This window comes from Mesoplodon densirostris, chromosome 5 (assembly GCF_025265405.1).
Source record: "Mesoplodon densirostris isolate mMesDen1 chromosome 5, mMesDen1 primary haplotype, whole genome shotgun sequence".
Lineage (NCBI taxonomy): Eukaryota > Metazoa > Chordata > Mammalia > Artiodactyla > Ziphiidae > Mesoplodon > Mesoplodon densirostris.
Window position 1 is genome coordinate 145,928,331 of NC_082665.1, and position 13,481 is coordinate 145,941,811.

Sequence of the window (13,481 nt, forward strand, 5' to 3'; positions counted from 1 at the left end):
CAGTATCTCTTCATGGGTTTCATTCTGTAGCTTTCACTCAAAATTTACTCTTTACCTTAAGTATCTTTATTTCACGTTACTTTTTAAATACGTTTAAAGTGAAATATTAAATGTACAGTTAATGATTTTCATATTGTGTACACACCTATTTAACCACTACCCAAATCAACATGTGAGAGATGGCCATTACTCCAGAGAGTTCCACTAGGCCCCCTTGTTAGTCAGCTCCTCCCCCACACCTTCCAGTAAACATTAATTTGGCTTCTATCATGTTGACTAGTTTTGCCTGTTCCTGACCCTCACATAAATGGAATAGAGGATATACTATTCTGTGTCAGGCTTCTTGCATCTAACATGTTTTTGATACTCATCCATGCTATGGCATGTATCAGTAATTCCCATCTTGCTTTTTGCTATGCAGTATTGCACTGTATGAACATAAAGTGACCTTCTCTTGATGACCACCTTTAGTAATAAAGCTGCTATGAACATTTGAGGACAACTTTTCATTTCTCTTGGGAAACGTTTCCTCCCCACCTGGTAATAATTCTGGATGATAGAGTGGATATAGTTTTAACTTTTCCTAGAAATGGCATCTTTCCAAAGTAGCTGTACCATTTTACACTCTAAACAATGTATGAGTCCCAGTTGTTTGAACATCCTCGGTATGATGTCTACTTGTCATTGTACAGGGTGCACTGTAGTGTTTCCTTGGTTCTAATTCATTAATCATGTTAAGTATCTTCTCATATGCCTACTTTTTTGTAAAGTGGCTGTTCAGGTCTTTACCTTAAAAATTTTCCTTATTAAATGTCCTGTCAGATATACTGTAAATATTTTGTCTGTGGCTGCATTTTAACTTTTAATGGTGTCTTTTTAATTTTGATGTTTCTTTAATGGTTAGTGCCCTTTTTTGGTAAATTTCAATCCTTGCCTACTCCAAGGTTGCAAAGATATTTTTCTTCTAGGTTTACAATTTAAATTTTTACCTTTAGACCCATCATCCATCTTTTGTGTATGGTGAAGTAATTGTTCATTTTTATTCTTATTATTGTCTAGTTGCCCTAGCATACTTATCAGGGGTGTGGAGACAAAAAGCAAAACAAAAAATCAGTATATAGTTTAGGAAGATATATATCAAATAACTTGGGCCACTAAAACTCGCAGTTCATGCAGTTTTCATTAATCTTATTGGATAATCTTGAAAGCTAAGGTTCAGAAATAGCAGTGGAAAATGGGCTATTTATTCTTGACAATGAGACTCAAGGAGGAATCATGAGGTGTGTGTTTTTTGTTTTTTGTTTTTTTTTTGCGGTACGCAGGCCTCTCACTGTTGCGGCCTCTCCCGTTGCGGAGCACAGGCTCCAGACGCACAGGCTCAGCGGCCATGGCTCATGGGCCCAGCCACTCCGCGGCATGTGGGATCTTCCCAGACCAGGGCACGAACCTGCGTCCCCTGCATCGGCAGGCGGACTCTCTACCACTGCGCCACCAGGGAAGCCCCTATGAGGTGCTTTTAAGAGTAGGGAACTGGGTAACAGAAAATGAGGGTCTAGCACTAAATTTTGTTGGGCTAGATGTAATGAACTCCTTTGAATTTGACTAGGTTTAGAATCCTGGATCTACCACTAGTTTTCAAAATGTCAAGACAGTTACTTTTGAATCAATTCCCAGGAAAGAATAAAAGCATATGGGTTATTTTTCCTAATGGGCTATTAGAAAACTTTGATCTTTACTTCAAGGAACACCCCTCCCTGTATCAGTCCATATTTCCATCCCTGTTTCAAAGTCTGGGTAAAAATACTATTTTTTTCCGGGCAGCCTTTCCAGATTTTTCTAACAGAATTAATCACCATGACACTTCAGAGAAAATACGACATCCCTGAGGTTCACAGGTAGTATAATTGAGGGCTGCCCATCTAAGACAAACTGAACCTATTTGTTAAGTCTGATTTTCTATGATGCTTTGGGGAAAAAAAAATCCACTGCTGTTCCAGTAGCCTCAGGATGTAATCTAAGCTCTATATAGATCAGTTTCAAAGACAGGCCATGTTGTTCCAGTTTACTTACTGAGCTCCATTTCTCATCACGCCCCAATGTTTCATTCTAAGCCAATCCCCATCTATCTTTTTTTTTTTTTTTTTAAATCATCTCAGGGTCATCTCAAGTGCTGATGAATAAGCTAGTGTAGTCAGTAAACATGAACACCCAAATTGAAAAAGACCAGCTTTATCTAACAACCCTTTAAATATCGTGTGTCTATTCACCCAATATATAGGCTGTTGGGAAATCACATGAAATCACTGTATAAACATAGCACTCTACAAATTTGCTGAGTTGACTCCATATATAAAGGTAGTCAGCTGGTCTGTGCAATGCAAAAAATTAACAAAGGAAATCATTTAACTACACTTTGCTTGCTTGCCTGAGTATCAGCTGTACAGATGTCACACTTGAACCTTAAGAAATCATTAACTCAGATTCCTTCTTCTATCACAGCTCCTGATATTTGGTAATGAACACACATCCACACAATTTAAACCTGGGACACTTGAGCTAAGTCAGACCATTATTTTGCCAGTATCTTCACTCTACCCACCATTTCAGTCTTCAGTGGAAAGAGTACTGTCAGGAGGCCAATTTCAGCATGATGCTGAGAAATGGAACATGACAAATTTGTCCTGGTTTCCTTACTAACAAAACTAGGTGGTTTGATGGTTGCTACAATTTGGGAAAACCTAAAAAAACAAAACAGACAAAATATAAAGTGGGTAGGCACTACATAACACTGTGTCACTTTTATTTCAATCTATCATATGTGGATTCATTTGGTTATTACAACAAGTTTCCAGCTCTTTACCTTTAATATTCTTAGCTTTCCCAAAGGCTGAAATTAAAACAAACAAAAGCTCCTACTGTTTAAAAAAAATTACAAGCTAGGGAGGAATCAATCAAATAACCTAATCAGGCTCCAAATTTTCAAATATTCTTTGCAAATTAGATATTTTGATACATGAAAAGTACTGGATTTACAGATTAACAAACCTGTGGAAAATATGCAAGAACAGAAATTTCTTCCTGAACTATGAGGGAGTGGGATTATTTGACCTTTCAATTGCTAGAGGCATCTATCACTAGATATAGCAGGTAGGACCCTAACACTTAACTTGAAAAAAATGGCAATGCACTTTTGTTCTACACATTAATCCTAAGAAACTACGATTACATTCTCACCATACCAGAGTATTAGGATACATTATAGAAAAACTGAAAAACGAACACCAGATTTTCATATGCATATTTTAATTTTTGGAATTTTAACAACAATTCAAATAAAATTCAGCTAGTTAACATAAATACAGAGTAAATGCACATAATTTACAGCCACATACAGGAATTCAATAGCAAACCTCACATAAATGGTCAAAGGATATCAACTCTTTGAAGTTGATTATTTAGCTATGACTGACAGGTCATAATTTAATGGTTCACATATGCAGGGGTACACATTCAAAATAACACAAAAACTGAGTAAAACTAGAATCTTCAGTTTCTAAAAGGGGTAGCATAAAAAGCAGAGTGTAGATTGAGAAATATAAGGGCACAATGGAGATCTGTGTGGGCCGAAAGTTAGTACATTGTATTAAACACTTTTATATAGTTAAAATCCCCTTCCAATTTAAATCATTTAGAAACATCTATATTCTTAGGAATGTGAAAGTTATGATCAATACTAGAGGAGAAAAAGGCTGAACTATTATTTGCCAGCCCCAAAGGGGTCCCTATAGTGCTAACAGTCCAGGCAGAAGAGCATGTAAACAACAGACGACAGCACGAACAACGCTGGAAGGGTAAAGGATAAACTGATTCCTAGCACTTAAGTCCTTCAAGATCAAACCAGTATTTTTAGTGATCTAAAACAGAATCTAAAAATGCTGACGTATTTACACTCCAGTAAAAGAGTAAACACTCATTATTCTTAACAACCCAAACTCAGCTGGCCCTAATAGAATAATGCTATTCCACAATGGGCATTTGGTTTTAGGAGACAAAAGGCTAGATTAAATAATGTAATGATATTCTCTCTTGGTGTCAGAGTTAAAAAATCAGTTGTTTGCGGGTCCCATCTAGTAAGATTGGTTCCACGAAATTACAAACATAAGGAAAACCAAGACAAAAGCTTTGGTGATACAGTTTTTTCCCTGGATTTAAAAGCACTGTATGGTACCCCGCAATCACAGGTTGGTCATCATCAGATTTTTGACTTTGAAATCTAGTAAACTGCTTCTGTGAGTCACAAGGACCAGAGTTCTTATCTGCTGCTCTATGAGTATGTTCTTTCCGTATGTACCGCTTTAACCTGAAAAGTTCAATTTTCTGAGACAATTCTCCAATGAAAGTACATACCAATTTGAAGAGTGCTGACTACCTCTAAACTAGAAATAAAAAGCTATCTGACAAAAACAGATGAAAATAAAACACAGTTTAAAAAAGAAGTCCAATGCTTTTTAAGTGTTTTTCTTTTCTTCTTTTTAAACGTTTGCATCAATAAAAAAAAAAATCTCCAAAGAAATGTTTCAAAGACAAACTTTATGTACAATTTTTATATAAAGTTTTCTTTTTAAATTATCTTTGTCATACATAAATTACGGCAGATTGTACTTTGGGGGGGAGAAAACAAAATAAACTTCACTGCTCCTTTCCAGTTGTCACACAAAGAAACAAAGTCTGAGACTCTAAGATCTCTTCCTTCCAGCACATAAATATACTCATTTTTAAAAGCTGAAAAAAATGCACTAAAGGGTCAATACAAATACAAACAGGAATAGAATACGAGTTCATCCTTGAAGGACACTTGTTATGAATTTGCTACAACTAAATAAGATGTTCCTTAGCTGCTGGTTTTTATATCATTCTTAATCATTTGTGGGGTATTCAGATCACTAAGATTAGAAAGTCTCTGTCTGACATTCAATACAACTAATGTTTACAGATCTTCACAAGGCAAATTGCACTGTATTAGGCAGTATAAATGGCACATGAAAATGAAAACACTATATATTGACACTTTCTTTACAGATTTAAGTTAGAAACCCCATTACTGTTTTTTTGGGGGGGTTGGGGGGCATGTTCCTCACAATAAATGTCAAAGCTGAAATTCACCATAAAAGGTATGAATAATCCCAAAGGTAATGAAACTGAATTTGCCTTTGGTCTCCAAAGAGATTGGAATATTTTAAATTCCAATCGAAGCACCTCAAAAACATCCAGTTACTGTTGATTGCAAGGAAGTTAAGGTGTAGGAATTTAAGAGGGCACTGTGTCTCACTGGTGACAGTGGAGAAAGCTTGCAATGACATGCTATGATTTTTTATATGTTAGGGGCACTACAGTGTACATAAGAATACTTAAAACATTTATAGTAAAGATCTCCAAAATATACCTAAATCCCAGAAAAATGTTATGAACACTGTTTCTGCCTAATACATAACCAATACTTTAAAAAAGTAATCTTAACTTGGGAATTCTCTCCTACTCTCACCCTTCCCCCCAAAAGGCCACAAAGTGCATTCACAAAAAGTCATTCTTAAGATAAAGCCATTGCACAAAATGTACAGTTCATGTATACTGAAATGACTACCACACTGGAGTTTAATTGGATAAGTTTCATACACCAGTATAGCAACATCCATAAGCGAAAGTCTTTTAATTGAATTACAGCAAATATCTTCATAAGGGCCATACATATAATACATTTAAAGTATTAAAAGGTGCAGTTGAACTCAACAGCAAAATGTAAAAGCTATATCCTGTGAACACGCTTAATCTGAATTAACTTGAATCTTTCTATGATTTACCATTCAAGAAATTTGGATGGAATAAACTCCTTGTCCAAAGCAGTTTGTTCATTTATAAACCTGTAAGTTAATTAGGATCACTACCTGCCCAATCAGATTGCAGAGGGCCCTTCTTCTATAATGTTTACGCTGCCCCAGATATTTATAACGTCACCTTAAAAAAAGAAAACACCTTGTAAGGACAAAGCTGAAAATTACCATTTTCTCTACTAAATAAATGCAATGTATGCAGGGGTTCTGGAAATAATTCAAAGGTTCAAATTCTTAATGTGAAACCAAACAGAGAAAGATTCAGAAGCAGTAAATTTTTTCCACTTTAAGAAAATGATACTTAGTTATGTGACAGGGGATAATTCAAGTTCATGATTAATAAGTCACGGAAAAGACACTGCATTCATTCATGTATCATTAGGTTAGAAAAGATAAGAGGACATGCTCAAGTCACTGAAATGGCCAAGAATCAACATTTTGCCGGTTTATTGTGTCCCAAACTATTACCATTTGAGTTGATACATTAACAAACAATTTAAGCGTTCACATAAAGCACCTGTGAGCAGTGGAAACCAAAACATTTTAAAGCTAAAAATAAACACGTTTAGACACTACTTCATTTGTCGTCAAAAACAGTGAATACTAATGCCAAATGATTAACTTTAAAATGTAGTGCCAGATCCTCTCAAGGAAATGTGAAAATACTACTATCATTGTTATTTTTCAATTTTATAGGAATTATGCAGAAGTCAGAAATTTATGACTGTCAATACTATCTTTGGATAGTTATAGTATAGTATATAGTTACAGACGGCTCTGTCTAGAAGACTGGAAAAGTGCTCATGGAATAAACACTATACTCTGATTGCCATAACTCAACAAAATGCCAACTGTGTCCTGTGGACATGGAAGAGAAAATGGCAATTTTGAAGAAGGAGCGCTTCTAAAGGCTTTCTCTTGGAGGCAGCCAAGGGTTTTTTTCACATTACTAAAAAGACTAAGTAATGTGGTTATGATTACTTTAATTCCTACAACCAAACTTCCACTTAGGTATAGTTCCGTGTTCCCACACTATTTTCCTTCTGTCCACCAAGCTGGCTTCGGTACTCCATGGTCCACTGTATCTTTTGGTCTTCCCTCTTTATAGTACAGCAGCCTGGTGGTGCTATCCGTTGAGCAGGTAGACCACTAATTCATAGGTGGCCATCATAATGGCTGTGTTTGGAATCTGTCTCACCAGATGAGTTGTCAGACCACGGTAAAGAGACCCATAGCCTTCTTCTTGAACAAGCAAAGACAGTGTCTGAAAAAAGGATCTATATTTTGTTCCCTCCTCACGCAGTCTTGTTCTTACAACTTCTGTATGGGGAAAAAATAAAGTCATTTTATTTAAACACCAGTGTGATATCTTTATACCCTCCTAATACTGGACACATCCCATTGATCAGACTGTAAGTGTAAGCTTAGGATAAATGAGGAGTAATTTTTAATGTGCAACTTATTGAAACTAGTTACCATAGCCATGTCTTTCACCAAACTCCTAAGCTAGCTGGCTAAAATCACATATACTAATTATAAAATTTCATAGGTTCCTGAATGGTAAAAGACAGAATAAACAAAAGTATCAGCTGTATACTGGATATAGATAAAAGGGAGAAGAGATGTGATAAATAAAGGTAAACCGGAAAGAGAATAGAGGTGGTATCAAAGATGAATACAGAAAGGTACAGTGAGAAACAAGCAGGAAAGATTTTTAAGAAGTGGACATTACAATGAAAAAACAGAATTATTAATTTATTCACAATGGTCCACATACACCAACATGAAATTTCATGTGGATAAGTCTGAAAATGTTTAAAATACTAGTGTCAGCTAAAAGGCCACATCTGGGAAGCAACCAGGCAAAAATCATAAACCTTTAGAGCTGAAAAGGATCTTAAAGGTTAGTCTAATTTTTCTTCATTTTAAAAGGTAAAGAAAGAAATGGGGGCTACTAAGAAGTTTTAGTCAGCTGAAGGCAGAGGCTGGGACAAGAATTAAGAGTTTCAACTTAAGAATCTCTTCTTTCCACGCCCATTATTTTTCAAACTTTTTCAACACAATGCTCCTGATGGGCCTGAGGGAAACGGCTGAAAGTAACTTTCACTGCAAATGTTAACATTTGAAATCTCCTATGTCCTGTCTTAAATATCCATGTCATTTATATACTTCACTCCAAGATACTGTTTATAAACTGTACCTCTTCTTACAATGACATCATCTCACTTGAAGAGACAGGGTGCTTGCAACTCCAAAACCCTCTCTCTCTCTCACCTGAGCAGGTCACCATCCCACACGAGGCCAGAACCTACCCAGTGCTGCTGGTACTGTCCTCTTTTGATTTCTCTTAAAGAAGTTAGGAATGGCCCTCAGGAAACTGGAGGTAAGCTGACAGTCCAATTCTGTTCAAGAGTTGGTTTTATTCATAAATTACGTTTTAGAGCAAATACTCATTTTCTAGCTGTATTTCATTTTTCCTGACAGAGCTTTAATCACATAGCCTTAGCTTTGTAAAGGTGACTGTAAACATTAATCAGCATAACAAAAGTGAAGCACTTAGATGAAAAACCCAAACCAAACTAAACCCTCAAACATACCAAAATCAAAGTTTACACTTGAACAAAACAACAAAAACGTTACAAAAAAACCCTCAGCGTGTTACAGAGAAATTCTTAAGTGGTTTTCTTAGTTATTAATGAAAAACGCTAATATTATAAAACTTAAAAAAACAGAAGTTTTAAAAATCATTAATATATACTTATTTGCCAACATGAAACAATGTAAAATAACTTGGTCTTTGGGATTATAGACTTCAATTCAAATTTGAGCTCCACCACTGAGTAAGCTATGTGACCTTGAGCAAGTTACTTCATCTTAACATTTCTGGTTTCCCATCTGAAAATGAAGACAGTTCTGGTTATGTTCTGGCATATCTCTAGACTTATAAGTACTCTGCACGATTTTTCTGCAGATTAGCAATAATGTATACTGCATATATGTATGTAATAATAAAGTATCTAGTGTGGCACCTACATCCATACTTTAAAAAACAGAAACTTGCCCAAGTCACCTGGCTGGAATCTGACTCTGGGCTGAAATCTGACTGCCCAGAGCCCATGCTAAATCACCACCATGCTACTATAGCATACCTACACTGACCTATTAAAACAGCCTTATGTTACTCATACAGGTTTAATCCCATTACGGTGAACTGTATTTAGTTATACTGTAATTCAGTAAACTTATAAATACTCTAATAAGTTGGCCACTGGCTGGGGTAGGAAAACGTTTCTGATTTAATAGAAGATCACTCATACACATTCAAGTCCTCTCACCATGTGGATACGCTATAGTTGTGGCACACGTTTTTGAGGTGGCAGCGGCTAGCATCATTCCCACAAAATCTGATGCTTCTTTTACAGACTCTTCCTCATTTTCCATCGTAGAAGCAATCTTATATTCCAGTAGTTTTTGCTTAATACTTTCATAAATAACAAAATGGATAACAGTCTCTGATATGCCAGCATATGAAGCAGACATGCCCCTATAAAATCCTCTAAGTCCATCTGTCTGATACACTTTACGGACACACTCAAAAGCGCCCATTCGCTTTTCCCCACGGTTCCTGAAAAGCAAAAGGGAAAAACCTTATGAACAAAAATAAAGTAGTATAGGTTTTTAAATAAAGTAAATAAAATATATAGAGATATGCCACTCTACTAAAGAATAACCCTCTTTAATTCATGAGGAAGTAAAATCAGATTTTAAAACATTTATTTTAGATTTCCTATTCTTCTGTCCCAAATTTGTCATATTAAATAGGTAACATATAAGTAGTTTATTTTACTGAATGCAAAATAACTACTTTGAATCTTCAGTTTCATTAAAGTCCGACTGTATGAATAAGCAACAAAATCCACCGTGACTGTGTTCAAACACACTGTGACTGCAGCTCAAGATAAAAACAGAACAAAATAAACAAAAACCCCTCACATCATATTAAATGTAGTTCTAAGTAAGCTGAGTCTTTTGCATTCAATAATATATAAAAAGAAGGACTGGGACTTCCCTGGTGGTGCAGTGGTTAAGAATCTGCCTGCCAATGCAGGGGACACAGGTTCAATCCCGTGTCCCGGGGGAAGATACCCACATGCCACGGAGCAACTAAGCCTGTGCGCCACCACTACTGAGCCTGCACTCTAGAGCACACGAGCCACAACTACTGAGCCCGTGTGCCGCAACCACTGAAGCCCTCGCGCCTAGAGCCCGTGCTCCGCAACAAGACAAGCCACCACAATGGGAAGCCCGCGCACCGCAACAAAGAGTAGCCCCTGCTCACTGCAACTAGGGAAAGCCTGAACACTGCAACAAAGACCCAGTACAGGGGAAAAAAAAAGAGACACCAATGATAATAGAATGCCACAAAGCAAGGAGTATAATTAAGCTAAGTTCTGTGTACCTGGGGGATTCTTCCAAGCCCACCCAGTTCTTCCCCAAAAGTGACTGGGTGACTTTAAATCAAATTTCCTATGATCCTTTGAAGGTAATGGCCGTACCTTTCACCTCAGTAAATAGTGAATGAGGACTTCTACAGTTATCAAGTCTTTATGAAGCACTGTGCCCAAGAAAACGTTCTTAGTGCTACTTAGGGTGCAGCATCTACTCTTTTACAAGCATATAATTTTGAGTTTGTAAAAATATTTATTACCTTCATTATGATTCCCCCAATAGAACTGTATCTGTAAGAAATGGGTTTAAATGCCACCCACGGGAAAAGAAATAGAAAACTTAACTATTTATAAATTATATACAACTGGATAACATAACAAAATAAAACCACAACTAAGACACCTACCTGATAACCTACAGATTCCTCCAATTTTATAAACTAATAATAGTCTTGAATCAATGACTATCCTCAACTAATGGTACTGAATAGTTTCTTAGTTGAATGATCCATGCAACCAACTGTAATTAGTTTCTGCTATCAAATCCTTTCTTACAAGGAAGTCAAGGGCTGTGAGTCCTCAAGGTCAATATGCAAACACATCAGCCCTGTTCTTGATCTGTGCTGTAAGGGAGCGTCCTCAAATCAACCTTTCACTACTACCCCAGCCCCATCCCATTTCCCCACCCCTAAGCCTAGGAAATTGTGCTGGCTTATTATTTTTTTCACTTACAACATTAAAGAGTTTTAATCCATGCTTTTCCGGGATCACCTACAACCCACCTTCTAGCATACTGAAGCAAGCCCCTGGTAGTTTATCACAGTACAGTAGGGAATGGCATCTCACACTTTTTAACCTCTGGGTTGGCTTACCTACCATTACCTTTCAGATCTCTGGCTTTAGGAGATAAACTCTGAGTCCTGCTGCAACACTCAACTTAAGATTTCATTAAAAATTATTCTAGATGAAACAAGAATTAGACACTGCTTTTCAAGTCTCCAAATAGCATACAATTCCACATGACAGGACGTGGGAAACAGAGCTTTAAGCAGGCATAATTGTTAATAATTTCTTAGATCAGTTTTATTTATAATCTATGATATTATCTACACTAGACTTCCCAAACCCTAAAATATAAAAAACAGTGAAAATTGTTATACACAGTCTACTCCAGACTGAAAGGCTAAACAGTTTCAAAACTATCAACGTGATTATTTTTATTATAATACATCAGGTAAGGTCATCTCTCTACGTAAAAGTGTTACTTTTTCCCTGTCCTCCATTCTGAAGGCCAACAGGAGTTGAGATGGCAGGACTCTCAGCCACACTGCTTCTAGCTTTCTCTCAGCTCCTAGAACACGTCAGAGGCCCTAAACTTAGGATATGTGAGATTTGCACTACTGCCTATGGTTAAAAATGGGCTCAAAAAACCAACCCTTGACTGTTCCATTTAAAGCTGGACCCAACTGTTTCCTCAGATATCTCTAGAACCTACCAGTACCTGCTCATTATAGATGTACTGAATGAATGATCTTGCTGCTATAAAGTGGCTGGCGGTAACAGATGAAGTCCATGAATACACGAGAGCTAAATTCCACGCCAGAACGCTCTGGGTACAAGGTTCATGAGTTTGAGCAATGATCCTTAAAGACTCAGTCTAGACTCATTGATCATGCTGTTTACTTAGGTGTTAGGAGGCCGATTATAATCACACATGGAGTGAATGAAAGTTATCACAGGTCAGGCTGGATTAATAAGCCCTTTTTCTTTCTTCTTCCTTTACTGAAAACCACAATGCATAGTACACTTCCTTTCCTAGAAACGGTCACACTGCCAACTATCACTGTCACTCTTGCCTCTGATGGTACATCCAAGTTTCAAAACCAAACCAAAAACCAAACCAAAAAACAAACAGAACAAAAAAAATCAGCAGCCAATGAGGGGAAAAAAATGTTTGGATACCTGGCACTGAGACCTCACTGATACAAATTTATAGAAGAAATTTAGTTGAAGCCAACTTTAGCAAATTTTGTTTTAATGAATTAACATACCTTGCATCAAGCTGTAACCGAGTCTTTATAAGCCAAATGGGGTTGGTCGCTGTGATGGCAGTAAAACCTAAACAAACATGTTTAAAATGAACTCTGGTAAAAATGAAGAACACACTATTAACTTCAAGATTTTTAAAACTATATAAATCTATATTAAAGAAAATAAATATTTAAACTATCAACTGATGTATGCTTTACACTTTTATTTTACAAATCCATTCAACCATGAACATTTGTACTTTTTATTTCCAAATCAGTCTCAAATTCTGACCATAACTAAAAGATTCTTTTAAGAGCAAAATCTGATTATATATAAACTTCTCTTCCAATATATTCAAAATATCCTATGGGTGGCACTCTCTACTCTCTAAGCTAAGTTCAGAAACCCATTTCTACAAAGAAACATAGAAATTTTGTGTATTCTAGGGCTTTTTAGCATGCAAACTCTACAACAGCTACTTGGGGTCCAACTAAATCACAAATCACTATGTTCAAAATGGAGTCTACATAAACGTCAGCATTTACCAATATCTGATCTTAATTTGATTGTACAACAGAAAGAATTGTTGTTTGGCCTTGTGAATACTTTTTATAAGCACACAATTACTAATACTGTTAAAATAATGGTATCACAGAGATAAGGTTTCTGTTAGGGTTAATAGGACAGATCTATTTTTCATCCACTTAAAAACATACAAAAACTTAAAAGTCCAAAAAGTTACACATCAGAACTTCCCTCTTACTTTTATAGACACTGAAGAGAGAAACTTAAGGTAGAAGGTAGTTCTATCTTACTTTAAAACTAAAGTACTATTTAGTAACTATCAGTGCAGAAGGGTGGTCCCCTAAGATGGCTCATTCCAGGTAGTAAAGTAAGATCTCTGGAACAGTATGTTTCTAGGCTAGTGCACACCTTTTACTTGCTATCTTCCTAGTGGTGTGGGAAAATAGCAGCACATGAAATGCAATCTTGATGATGGAAATTTATGAAGATTGCTTCATCTATACAAAACAGGATTTTCATATAATACTTGTGAACACTTAAGATCACTACACAAACTTGATAGAACTTACATCAACCTACATTTATTCAT

General features: G+C 36.3%; 1 protein-coding gene across 2 annotated transcripts in view; it reads right to left on the reverse strand.

Annotated features, from left to right (window-relative positions):
• Positions 1-6,318: 6,318 nt before the first annotated feature.
• SLC25A36 (solute carrier family 25 member 36) overlaps positions 6,319-13,481 on the reverse strand; it is a 38,613-nt gene continuing 31,450 nt past the window's right edge. The window contains exons 5-7 of one of the 2 annotated variants that reach the window (XM_060099610.1): positions 12,388-12,454; positions 9,224-9,513; positions 6,319-7,208 (exon numbers count right to left, since the gene is read on the reverse strand). In XM_060099610.1, the coding sequence (XP_059955593.1) occupies positions 7,015-7,208; positions 9,224-9,513; positions 12,388-12,454 (551 nt within the window). In that variant the 3' untranslated portion in view covers positions 6,319-7,014. Of the gene's footprint in view, positions 7,209-8,156; positions 8,291-9,223; positions 9,514-12,387; positions 12,455-13,481 lie in introns of those variants that run through there. The other variant, XM_060099611.1, reaches the window with a different exon arrangement.